The sequence below is a fragment of the Hemiscyllium ocellatum genome, chromosome 3, assembly GCF_020745735.1.
Source record: "Hemiscyllium ocellatum isolate sHemOce1 chromosome 3, sHemOce1.pat.X.cur, whole genome shotgun sequence".
NCBI lineage: Eukaryota > Metazoa > Chordata > Chondrichthyes > Orectolobiformes > Hemiscylliidae > Hemiscyllium > Hemiscyllium ocellatum.
Window position 1 is genome coordinate 49,321,672 of NC_083403.1, and position 14,175 is coordinate 49,335,846.

Consider the following 14,175-nt stretch of genomic DNA (forward strand, 5'->3'; position numbering starts at 1 on the left):
GAATTATCCTTAATAAACTTATAGACACAACTCACATAGATCCATTATGAGAAAAAAAACTTAGTAGAATATTGAAAAACAAGCTGCATATTGATAAAGTTATTTCAATTATATTTCATCAAACTTTGAAATTCCAATGCTATACATAATAATTTAATTATCCAAAAGATTTTAATTTCCATATATAAATCCCATTAATACATGCTTATAGCTAAACTGAAACATTTTTAAAGAAAATCAACCATTATTTTATCTTCTTGTAATTCATGCCACCTAGGAAGTATTAGAATAGATTATATGACCTAATGAGATATATCTGACTGACTTTGTGAGATGGTTAATTATGGTTAAATCCTTGATGGTTAAATCCTGACCTGGAACCTATAGAATTCACTGCAAAGTTGGTATACAGTCAATTAATATCAATTGAGTTTAACATACTACAGCTGTACCAGTAAGAATGATCTCAGTGTTATAACCCATCTTGTCCACCTCCTCAAGAAGGACTATTTTAGTGGCTTCAAAACTGGCAGATTATGACATTCTGCTTATTGTTTATAATTTGATCCATGACCAATCAGTGCCATTTTGGCCCACCCCAGTCTCATCTCTTCTTATCCATTGTTTAAGATTCCCAATTCTTATAGCTGGTAAGTTTTTGCCAAATTTTCCTGAATTATTTTCACCATGCTCATCTGTGAATGTGGGGACTCTGCTCACATTAGCTTTTTTGTACTTTTCACCATTGCACTTCGAGATATTTTCTAACCAGCCTATTCAGACATGTTACAACTCACATCTGGGGCAGGAGGGACTTGAATCTGGGCCTTCTAGCCCAGACGTAAAGGCACTAACACCAAACCACAAGTGTCCTCAATTCTATGCTGTATGCTTTAGGTGCAATGGTTCTACACTGAATCAGAGTTTTAGTTTAGAATTGCCTCTTCAGCTTGAAATATGGCTCCTCGGCCTCCTGCTGTTCTCCATTAGATTTCCAATCTTTTCTATGATGCACTTCTAGGACCTGGGCTAAAACCTACATCCTCCTGGGCCAAATGTCATTGTTCTGTTAAATTCAGACTTTACTATGACCTCCACTTTTGTTTTTTACCAAGTGTGCATTTTCTGCTCGAATGCCTCTTGTCCACCTCCTGGCTTTCTTCTTTGAGCCTTTCCATGAGTCTGGGACTTTATGCTTTATTCTTATTTAACTGCTCTATCATCCTTTGATGTTGCCCAAGAATCTACTGTATATCAATCCTTTGGCTTAGTTACCTCATTACATTGATCCCATGGACATACTCTACGTCGACCTGCACCCCACCATTTCAATCCTGGTCTGAGTTGCTCACTCTACCTTTGAATTTAAATTCCACTCCTCATTGCTTGCCTGTTGGTCCACCAGATTGGCTGATGCATTATGTTAACACTTGTTGGGCATGTCCTTCATCTTTACATTGCTTGGCAATTGCCACCTGTAATTTCACCTACATAGGCATTTTGTCCCCTCATCCATTCCCTACATGAAGCCATCATAATTCCTTGGTTGAATTCAGTTTTGAATAAACCATGGCTATTCTCTGTTCCCTCAAGTGGATTTAAAAATTTCCATAACACTATTCGGAAAACCAGTGCAGAGGATTGGATCTCAGCAAGAGACCAAACTTGCATAGAGTCCTCCGACAGCAAATCTGCTGTCTAGATCTCAACAACAGGATGAGAGGTGCCTGCTGCTTTGTTAAGAATGCCCTCACTGAAAGTTTCCATTTGTACAATCACAACTAAGAATCTAGAGCGCGTGGCTGTGAAGCTGACCACGGTAGTCAATTTTTACTCATTTTGTTACTTCCAGACTAGAACTGAAGATATTTGCAACATCTCATTTTGGAGATTGCTGCAGTGTAGGGAAGATCACTGAGACTTGCTATAGGGAAATTCAATGTCCATTACTAAGAGTGGTTTGGTAGCTCCACGACTGACTGAGTTCCCAAGGGCAGTCTCTGAATAAAGGGGTGCCAATTTAAGACTGAGATGAGGAGGAATTTCTTCTCTAAGAGAGTTGAGCGTCTTTGGAACTCTGTGCCACAGAGAGCTGTGGGTTATAGCCCTTGTGTATATTTAAGGCTGAGATCAACTCACCTCCTGACACCCCAAAGGCTTACCACCATCTACAAGGCACAAATCAGGAATGTGATGGAAAATTCTACACCCGTCTGAATGAGTGCAGCTCCAACAATACTCAAGAAGCTTGACACTATCCAGGACAAAGTAGCCCCTTGGATTGGCATTATATCCACAAGCATCCACTCCCTCCACCATCAATGCTCTGTAGCAACAATGTGTATAACCTATAAGACGCAAAGCAGAAATTCACCAAAGATCCTCAGACAGCACCTTTCAAACTCAGTGCCACTTCAATCTAGAACAAGGGCAGTGTATACATAGGAACCCCAGCACCTTTAAGTTCCATGGTCAATGGTAGAGTAGCAGAAAGCATAGGGAACTGTTGAAGAATACAGGAGAATATAGATAGGCTGGAGAGTTGGGCAGAGAAGTGGCAGATGGAGGTTAATCCAGGCAAATGTGAGGCAATGCATTTTGGAAGGTCTAATTCTACAGCGAACTATACTGTAAATGGAAGAGCATTGGGAAAAGTTGATGAGCAGAGAGACCTGGGCATTCAGGTTCATTGTACCTTGAAGGTGGCTGCACATATGGATAGAGTGGTCAAGAAGGCATATGGTATGCTTGCCTTCACTGGACGGGGTACTTAGTATAAGAGCTGGCAGGTCATGTTAGAAGTGTGCAAGACTTTGGTTCGGCCGCATTTAGAATATTATGTACAGTCCTGGTCGTCACACTACCAAAAGAATGTGGACACTTTAGAGAGGATATAGAGAAGGTTTACGAAGATGTTGCCTGGTACGGAAGATGTTAGCTATGAAGAGAGGTTGAGTAAGTTAGGATTGTTTTCATTAGAAAAAAGGAGATTGAGGGGGACTTGATTGAGGTCTAAATAATTCATGAAGGGTATACACAGGGTGAATAGAGATAAGCTTTTTCCCAGGGCGAGGGATTCAACAACGAGAGGTCACATGTTAAAGGCGAGAGGTGAAAAGTTTAAGGGGGATACACACGGAAAATACTTTACAAAGAGGGTGGTAGGTTCCTGGAATGCATTGCCAGCAGAGATAGTAGAGGCTGGCACAGTAGATTCATTTAAGGTACATTTGGACAGTTGCATGAGTAGTTGTGGAGCAGAGGGATACCGATCTTTAGGAATGGAGTGATAGGTTTGGACAGTGGATTTGGATTGGCACAGGCTTGGTGGGCTGAATGGCCTGTTCCTAGGCTGTAAATGTTTTTTGTTCCCCTCCATCCTGAGTAGAAATATATTTCTGTTCCTTCACTGTCACTGCTTTAAAAGCCTGGAATTCTCTCCCTAATGGTATTGTGCGTCAACCCACAGTAGTGGAACGACATTAGTTCAAGAAGGCAGCTCATCACTACCTCTCAAAGCCAACTAGAGGGGATGGATAATAAATGCTGGCCAGCCAGCGATGTCCGCATCCCACAACTAAATAAAAAAAGTATAATGTTTCATCAGTTGGGGAATCAAGGGTTATAGGAATAGGGCAGGAAATGGATGTGATGAGTGTTGGGTCAGCCATGATCCGACTGAATGGCAGATCTGGCCCGAGAGGTTAAATGGCCGACTCCTGTTCCTATTTCATATAGTCCTATGGGATTGTGACAAGTGGTGAGGAACCATCAAGATGGAAAAACTGACTTGACGTTGTTCTCACCAATCTGTCTGCCGTAGATAAATCTCTCCATGCATGCACAGCTGTTGTGGAGATGAAGATGAGTTGAAGACATTCACACTGAGGACAGCCTCCATAATGTTGTGCAGCACTATCATCATGTTAAATGGGCTAGATTTTAAACAAGTGTAGTAACTCAAAACTGGACATTTATTTGACACTGTGGGTAGCAGAGTTGTATTCAACCTCAATTTATAATACTGTGGACCAACATATCACTCACTTTCATTACTATCAGGTCAGGGAATGGGAGAAAGGAAAAAGGGAGAAGACATTGGCATCTACTCATTAATGTAGAAAATTGCTCATGTGCGCCTTGTGCACAAAAAGCAAGATAGATCTAACCCAGACAATTACTGCCCTATTAGTCGAATGTAAATCACCGGCAAGCAGAATCATAGAATCCCCAAAACTGTGGGAAGAGGCCATCTGGCTCATTGAGTCTACACCAACCCTCTGAACAGCATTCCACCCAGACACAGCCCTCTAACCCATAATCCCGCATTTACTATGGCTATTCCACTGAGCCTGGATATCCCTGGACACTACAGATACTTAAGCATGGGCAGTTCACCTAAATTGTACTTCCTCTTTGGACTACGTGAGGAAACGGGAGCATCCGGCAGAAACCAATGCAAATGTGGGGAGAACGTGCAAACACTATATAGTCATGCAAGGTTGAAATCAAACCTTGATTCCTGTTGCCATGAGGCAGGAGTGCTAAATGCTGAACCATGGTGCTGCCCCCCCACCCCACCCCCAACATGATGGTGAGAGTCGTCAACAGTACTATCAAACAACAGTTCTGCTCTGACACAGTTTGAGTTTCATCAGCACCACAAGCTTCTGACGTTATTACAATTTTGGTCCAAACATGGACAAAAGAGCTAAACCCCAGAGGCAAGAACTGAACTGGACTCTAGTGGTTCAAGAAAGCAGTTCACCACCACCTTCTTAAGCACACTGGGACGGGCAATAAATGCTGACCAGTAGCAATGCCCATGTCACAGGAGTAAATAAAAAAGAGATAAGAGTTACTGGTCTTGGCATTAAGGCAGCAGAAGGAAAGCTCTCTACTGATTGAGTCACAAAGCACTAACAGAATTAGAAGGTCATGATAATAGCTTTCTGATGATGCTTCCAGCTGAATGACTAGCACAGTTAGCACTGGCTAGGTCTGCACCAATCGGAATGAATAGGTAGCATGAAGTTGCCTTGCTTCTTGCATTCCATTCAATGGGAAACATGTTAATCAGCCACTGCTGATACCTGTCAAACTTTAGTCCCAAAATACTTGCAAATTGCAGGTTATTTGTACACATTTGAAAGGAAGATATGTGTGATCATGATCCCATCATTCACAAGTAAAATCTCAATATTTTAACAGCTCTGGATTCTTATCATCAGTACTTACACTATTATAGTAGTAGCTGCCCACGGAACTAAAAGAGGAATCCCAAGTCATATCCAATGACATCATTGGAACCATTCCTATTGAACAAAAATGGATAAGCGTGTGGTTAAAGAAGCTTTTTCTACAAGTATGATGCAGTTCTGTTGTTCCTTAGATTGTGAATAATTGCAAAACCAAAGTTTAAACTAGGTACTACATAGCCAAGAAAGATCTCTGCCTCAGCTACATTTTAAAAAAATTCACACATTACTACATTTTAATACTGCATTAGAAGTAATGAAGCCACCCAGTTGTCAGTTTTAAAATTCTAATTACACAGAATTATATAAGAACTACACACAGCACAGAAATAGCCCCCTCAGTCCAACAATTTGTTTTTTTTAATCTACACTGTACTGTAAAACAAAATAACTTAAAATACAAATTTCAAATGCAATTTCTGTTCATTATCTAATTATTTTCATCAACCTGTTCAGACATGTTATGACATACCTCTGGGGCAGATGGAAATTAAATGTGCACATTATAGCCCAGACATGGATACACTATCATTGCCACAACAGCTTCTTTCTGTTAATCATTGATTCTCTACTTACAAGGCTGTCTTCCAGCAATTCACTCGCTCTTATTTTATCTTAGCTTTTCAAAATTGCATACTCTAAATTTCTAATCATTATTGGAAATATAGGATAAAATACAGGTTTCCTACCTATTTGCCTTTTGCCTTCTGGACCTTAGAAAATCTGAACACTTGGTTAATGACTGGCCTAATAAAATGTCTCTCAGGAATAGTTTCCTCCACTAATGGAACAGGGAAGACTTATTCTAGCGGCATGGTGGCTCAGTGGTTAGCACTGCTCCCACACAGCACTAGGGTCCCAGGTTCGATTCCAACTTTGGGTGACTGTCTGTGTGGAGTTTGCACATTCTCCCTGTGTCTGCATGGGTTTCCTCCAGGTGCTCTGGTTTCCTCCCACAGTCCAAAGGTGTGCAGATTAGGTGAATTGGCCATGCTAAATTGCCCACAGTGTTAGCTGCATTAGTCAGAGGGAAATGGGTTTGGGTGGGTTACTCTTTGGAGAATTGGTGTGGACTGATTGGGCCGAAGGGCCTGTTTCCATGCTGTAGGGAATCTAATCCAAAAAGAACAAAAATTTAACCACACATCAGTGTGCAACAAGTTCTGGTTTCAACACTAGCCTGATTTCACTTGAATTTGACAAACCTTTACAGAATATTGAGCAAGTTAACTATGAGCAAGAAAAAATAACATCGAAAATGTTGAAAATCTGAACAAAAATACAAGGTCCTGGATAACAGTATCTGTACACTTTCACATACCTTGGTTTGCAAAATCCGTTTCTGAAGTGCTCTGTTGAACTGATTCCTACAATAAACAAAATTCAGATTTCAAAAAGAACTGCTTTGAAATGAAGTAAATAAATTAATCCATTATCATTAACATTGCTGCATCCAATGTGAGTTTGCCACACTTATAAGAGAAGTCAGGGACAGATAAAAGCAAAGAAAAATCGTACTATATGGTGAAGATTAGTGGGAAGCTAGAGGATTGGGAAGTCTTGAAAAATCAGCAGAGGATAACTAATACAACAGCAGAGATGTACTGCTAAGACTGGTCAGAACACATTTGGAATACTGTGTACAGTTTTGCGCCCTGTATCAAAGGCCTTGGAGGTGATCCAGAGGAGGAATACAAGAATGGTCCCAGGGATAAAAGGCTTGTTTTATGAGGAGCAGTTGAGCAGTTGGGCTCTGTATTGAGGAAGTTTAGAAGGATTAGTGGGAATCTGATTGAACATTACAATTCACTGATAGGCCTGGTTAGAACAGATGTGGAGAAGGTATTTCCACTAGGAGGAGAGACTAGGACCCGGGGCACAGCCTCAGAGTGACAGGACATCCCTTCAGAACTGAGAGGAGAAGTAATTTCTTCAGCCAGAGAGTGGTTAATCTGTGGAACTCTTACTGCAGAAGGCTGTGGAGTCCAAATCATAGAGCGTATTTAAAATGAAGATAGATCGGTTCTTGCTTAGCAAGGAATCAAGGGTACGTAGAAAAGGGAGGAGAATAGGGTTAAGAAACATATCAGAGCTGAAAATGTGTTGCTGGAAAAGCGCAGCAGGTCAGGCAGCATCCAAGGAGCAGGAGAATCGATGTTTCGGGCATGAGCCCTTCTTCAGGAGTGTGAATTTAAGAAACATATCAGCCATGATCAAACGGCGCAACAAACTCAATAGGCTAAATTGTCCAGTTCTACTCCTATATATTTTGTTTTATGGAAATCATTTAATCTCTCATTCATCTTCCATTGATGTCAACAACATTAACTTATCCTGAAACTATCAAAGTATACATTATATTGGCAAAGTACGTGTTTTTCTTGATTGATTGAAATATATTCATAATCACTGCAAAGAGATTGTGAAAATATCTCTGCACTAACACTGAAGACTGGGGCACAGGTTCAAATGCCATTGTTGCAGTTTTAACATTCATCATTTAATTAATTGCTTCTTTCTAAAAAAAAACAGAATTAAAAATTCTGCCATGGAACTATCACAAAGGAATTTGGCATACATGCAGCTCCAGACCCACAGCTTTCTGATGGAGCTCTTAACTGCCTCTGAAATGGCCTAGCAAGATACTCAGTTCAAGAATCAAAACTCATCAAGTCATAAAGGAATAAAATCTTTTGGATCACCTGATATTAACGTAAGCACCAGCAACGCTCAGCTCTACCACCTTTGCAAAGTCCTCCTTATTATCATCTGCCAAAATTGACAAACTAGTCAAAGCAAGAGTCTAATACAGGCATGACCCCATAAGCTTATCTTATGCCAATGAATGTCCTAAACACAGTAATCACTGTCCCTGACCATGTCTTGTTTCACTCCAGGACATACCTAACAGTGGTGAAAGCACAGCGGTATAGTCAGGAGAGAGTTAGCCTGGGAATTATACCCATTAATTTAGGAAGTCATGAAGTCTCCAATTTCTGCAAGGAAATCTGTTAATTACCAGGTCAATTGATTAGTATTCCTCCATGTTGAACACCAATCAGAATAAGCATGGTGGATCGCAAGGGTGAGGATGCACTAATGGGGGACTTCAACGTCTACCGCATATATTTTTTGGTAGCATCACTACAAAGTAAGCTTGTTGAGTCCTGACAGACTAGGCCTGCAGCAGGTGAATTAGAACATTTAACACTTGCAAGTGCCCCTCAAAGGTACACACCGTCCTGACTTGGAACTACATTATTTTTCTCTCACATTTGCTAGATGAAAATGTGGAAACTCCTGTGCCATCAGCAATGTGTTTGCCCCTGCATCACATGGACTGACACAGTTCAGAAAGATAGCTCACAATCATCTTCCCAATTAGGAATCAATAAATGGCCACATTCCATAAAAGAATTTAAAAAATCTATTGCCTGACTAGCTACCTGTTTAAGGAGCAGTGCTCCGAAAGTTTGTACTTCCAAATAAACCTGTTTTTTTGTCATTTTTAACTTTGAAATATTACTGAATAGGAAGAAATATATATTTAAACAGAAGGACGTAGAAAAGCTACAAAAGAGGCAATAGCTACCAATAAACATAAAACAAGAAAACAAAAACAGTTAAAACCACTTTTAAAAGTTTTGCATCTATGATTTTGGCATCAAGAAGCCCTAGAAAGATTGGAATTTGGGGAAAACACCCCCGGGTTGGAATCACACGTGGCACAAAAGACGATTCTAGTGGTTGTCAGACATCAGTCATCTTAGTCTAGGACACATCTTCAGATGCTCCCAAGGAGAATGGCCTAGTCCCAAACACCTTTAGCTTCTTCATCAATAGCTTTCCCTCTATTATAAGGTCAGAAATGGGAGTATTTGCTGACAATTGCACAAAGTTGAGCATCATTAAGACTCTTCAGATACTGCAACAGTCCATGCCCGAATGCCGCAAGACCTAGGCAATATCCAGAACCAACAAGTAACAAGTAACCTTCGTGCCAAATAAATGCAGGCAAAGATCATCTCCAACTAGAGCAAACCTAACCAGCAGTCCTTGATATTCATTGAGTTACCAGTGCCCAGATTGTAAATCCTGGGAGTTACCAGTGCCCAGAAATTAAAACTTGACTAACCATATAAGTAGTAGCTAGAAATGGATGTTTGGGGTTGGGAATCCTGTAGCGAGTAACTCACGTCCTGACTCGCCATGGTATGCCCACCATCCAAGAATCAGGAGTGCTATGGAATACTCCCAACATACTTGCATGGGTGCAACTCCAACAATAAAAAAGCTTGACACCATTCAGGACAAAGCAACTACTTGGCTGGAACCACATCCACACTCTCCACCGATATCACTCAGTAGTATCAGTGTGCATTATCTGTAAGACGCATTGCAGAAATTCACCAAGGCTCCTTTAAGAGCACTTTCCAAACTCATGATCACTGTCATCCAGAAGCACAAAGGCAGTAGATAAATGGGAACAACACAACTTGTAAATTCTCCCCCAAACCAATCACCATCCTGATTTGGAAATATATTGCTGTTCCTTCAGGGTCTCTGACTCCAATTCGTGAAACTACCTCTCTAAAAGCATCCTGGGTCTACCTACAACATATGAAATGCAGCAGTGCAAGGTAGCAGCTCAGCATCAATGACTCAACAGCAAGAAGGAGTGGGCAATTAATGCTGGCCCAGCCAGTGACACCCATACCCCATGAATGTGGTTGGCCTAATCAGACGGCCAGGAATAATGTTCAGCCCCACAGTATCCCTAGATGAGGTAACTGTTGCTAAAGCAGGAAGATGAGCCTGAGCACCACAACTTGGGTTATCCTTGGCCAGCCTATGTAGAAATGGACAATTAGAGGCATTGAATCCTGTCTGCCTTGATAGAGGGAAACCACTCTGCAGGAATGTTAACTGACAGAGATGCAATCTTTCACTCAGTAACTCTAATGGACGCCTCAGTTGAACTGAAGAGCACCACTGAAGATGGAGAAATGAACATGGTCCACAAGTGAGGTCTTAATTACACTAACTGCCTGTGCCTCTTCATGGAGCAGACTGCAAACCTGGTTCCTAGTCCACCTTGAAGAATGTCAACAAAGCCCTGCCTACCTCCAATTTCAGGGAAATGCATGAGCCATCAAAATACTGTTCACTATTGAGCCAGGAACTGACACAGATATGAACAAACAAATGCTTTCAATGGCAGATGGGCACCTCCACACACATCATCTATTGCATCCGCTGCACCCGATGTGGCCTCCTCTATATTGGGGAGACAGGCCGCCTACTTGCGGAACGTTTCAGAGAACACCTCTGGGACACACGCACCAACCAACCCCAACCACCCCGTGGCTCAATACTTTAACTTCCCCTCCCACTCCACCAAGGACATGCAGGTCCTTGGACTCCTCCATCGCCAGACCATAACAACACGACGGTTGGAGGAAGAGCGCCTCATTTTCCGCCTGGGAACCCTCCAACCACAAGGGATGAACTCCGATTTCTCCAGTTTCCTCATTTCCCCTCCCCCACCTTGTCTCAGTCGAATCCCTCGAACTCAGCACCACCTTCCTAACCTGCAATCTTCTTCCTGACCTCTCCGCCCCCACCCCACTCCGGCCTATCACCCTCACCTTGACCTCCTTCCACCTATCGCATCTCCATCGCCCCTCCCCCAAGTCCCTCCTCCCTACCTTTTATCTTAGCCTACCGGACACACTTTCCTCATTCCTGAAGCAGGGCTTATGCCCGAAACGTCGAATTTCCTGTTCCTTGGATGCTGCCTGACCTGCTGCGTTTTTCCAGCAACACATTTTCAGTTCAAATACCAGTCTTAGCCAATATCAGAAGCTGATATGTATTGTTCAGTTTAATAGAAAGGAAGATGAATGTCTGAAATTGAAGAATGCAGAGTGGTTTCCCTTCTATCAAGGCAGACAGGCTTCAATGCCTCTAATTGTCCATTTCTACACAGGCTGGCCAAGGATAACCAAGTTGTGGTGCTCAGGCTCATCTTCAATGACAATGAAGACGACACCTCACACTGTCAAGCTGACAGACTGGTTGCATAAAAGAATGAAAACTATATTTTAATATTGGATTAGATACACAAAGGAGTTAAAAAAACCTCTGGCACGACATCCCTAGTTTTCCAGCACAATAAATACATTATCATTCACACATTAAAACAATTGTTCTCTCTCTCTCTCTCTCTCTATATATATATATATATATGCCTAACCATCTTGAGTTTCAATGTACATGAGGTGACAATATTCCACATCTGCTTGCACAAATCTTAACGACTACTGTCAGTTGACACCCTGCTCCCCACCACACACACAAACAGGTGCACCATCTACAGATATTTCTGTTAATAGCACCCGTGCACTGTAATTCTTTATCTTGTTGCCCCTGTAGCCTTGTTAACAATTGCCTCCATTGAAAATATAATGTTAATTTTTTTATGGAAAGTAGCTTGTTTTGGCAGGATTCCCTGGATTACACCCACAGGGTGAATGCACCTGGGCAAAGACTTCACAAATCTGAAACACCTGGCTTTCATGAGCTTCAGAACACAAATTCTATTAAAAGAAAGAATGGCCTTCTCTTCAGTATTAAAGTCAGTGTTGAATAATTAAACAATTCTGTTTTACTGCATAACAGTGCTCCTGGTGAAATAATTAAGCCAACAGCTGAAGAGCACAGGTCTCCAATCCAGTATATTATAAATTAAAACCTAAAAACATAAAAAAGAATTTAATTATTTAATTCCAATTATTTTCCCTAAATTCTATTACACTCATTCTCCTACAACTATTACATTTTTAACCACTTGCAACTTTTTTTCTTATTTTAGCTGTATTTGCATTTGCTTTTAAAAGTACTCAGCAAAATGGTTTCTACTATTTCATTTTTTAAAAACAATGCATTAATTGTCATCAACATAAAAATTCTTTCCAACTTGTGGGGTGAAATCCTTTAAAGGTGATGAATTAGTTGATACATTATCATATATTGCAGCATACTGTATTTAGTCAATCAGCATCAGTATTGATTTCAATCATTTATGTTGACATTTTATGCTAGTGAATTAAGTCATACTATACATGAAAATATCACTTTAGAATCAATGCACATTCGTCCACCTATCTTGCAATCAAACATTAAACTGCTCATGATTGCAGAAGCTGCAGATGCAGATTTTCAACACATTAATGGAGTAATTTAACACTGGTACCCTGGCACTTATGCTGGACTCATTACATGGATGATAAACAGAATTCAACTGAATATATTACGTATTATATCCACAGAATTAAGACCAAAACTGTGCATCGTAAATACACACATAATCTGTGTGTCTATACATTAATGTGAGGTAGAATTAAGTGAGCCAGTCTGATGGCTCAGTGGTTAGCACTGCGGCCTTACAGTGCCAGTGACCTGGGTTTGATTCCAACCTTGGCTGACTCTATGTGGAGTGTGCACATTCTCCCCATCTCTATGTGGGTTCCCATCATGTGCTGTAGTTTCCTCCAACAGTCCAAAGATGTGCACATCAGGTGGATTGGCCATGAGGAATTGTCTGTAGGGTCCTGGGATGTGTAGCCTAGATTGATTAGCCATGGTAAATGTGGGGTTATGGGGATAGGGTAAGGGTCTAGGTGGGATGCTCTCCAAAGGGTTGGTGCCAAATGGCCTCTTTTTACATTGTAGGATCCCATGATGAAATAGCCATTTTGCCTTTATTAATTTATTTTTTCGGGTTTGCTTCTTTCCTTGTTTTATAATGTGAAGCTGGTTCTGCCACCTACTCCCATTTTATTATGAGCAATAGGAATCTTAGCCAAGCCCCTGCATGCTGCTCCAAATAAAATACCACAAAATTTGTGTTGAACATATTCATTCCTGTGGAACACACTTTGCCACTGGTCCATTGTGGCTTCTTAGTCCTCATCAACCTCTGTGGTCTTGTCTGACTGGTGACTGTTGGGATCAAATTAGCTGCTGAAACCCACTTCGGTGGAGTAATGGTTTATGGAGTAAGTATTAAGTTTATTTTTAAATTTCTTGCCTTGCATTATTTGAATGTTAATGTAAATGATCACATTGATTTTAAAATTTCCTACATTATAATAGTGATAATACTCACATAGCAACTAATTTGTTGCAAAGTGTTTGGGAAGTTCTGAAGTCATGAAAGCTGTAGTATAAACTTAAACTATTTTTGGAGATAATGAAGCATAAACAGTAAAATTTATTTTAAAACATTATGCTATTTTGATGCACATGTCTAGATAATGGTGTAGCTGAATGGTAGCTATTTGCAATAGTACCGAGTGACCACATCCATTTGGAATCTCACCAATCAACAATTTAAAATACAACTACTTAAGTGTCATCATTCACCTTACTCCCCTCCTAAAGCTGGTTGTGTTTGTTCATAGGATGTAGGCATTACTGGCTAGGTCAGCATTTCTTGCCCATTCCTTATTACTCATAGGGCAGTTAAAAGTCATTACTATGGGTCTGGAGTCAATTATAAGGACAGACCAGATAAGAACACCAGATTTCCTTCCCTAAAAGGCAGTTGTGAATGCAGTTGCATAACTGTTCCAGATGTTTTTATTGAGTTTACAGATGCCATGGCGTAATTCAAACTCATGTTCACAGAATATTAGTTTGAGGTCCTGGATCTCTAGTCCAGTAACATTTCAATGGCACTGTCCTCTGTCAGCCCTTAGTCAAGTGATAACCATGCACTCATATTCTTGTCAATGAGTATTTGTGTTAAGCAAATAATATTGACCAATAGTATATTTTCTGAATCCGTATGGGAACATCAAACTAATTCTACCCAGCCGATCAGGTATATTTTATGTTCTTATTAAGAGGATTG

The 14,175-nt window shown here is 40.7% G+C and overlaps 1 protein-coding gene across 1 annotated transcript in view; it reads right to left on the minus strand.

Moving 5' to 3' along the window:
• Window positions 1-14,175, minus strand: part of ahi1 (Abelson helper integration site 1) — a 258,275-nt gene that overhangs the window by 113,491 nt on the left and 130,609 nt on the right. Inside the window, exons 19-20 of the mRNA XM_060857049.1 lie at window positions 6,580-6,625; window positions 5,239-5,315 (exon numbers count right to left, since the gene is read on the minus strand). Of these exons, the coding sequence (XP_060713032.1) occupies window positions 5,239-5,315; window positions 6,580-6,625 (123 nt within the window). The remainder of the gene's footprint in view (window positions 1-5,238; window positions 5,316-6,579; window positions 6,626-14,175) is intronic.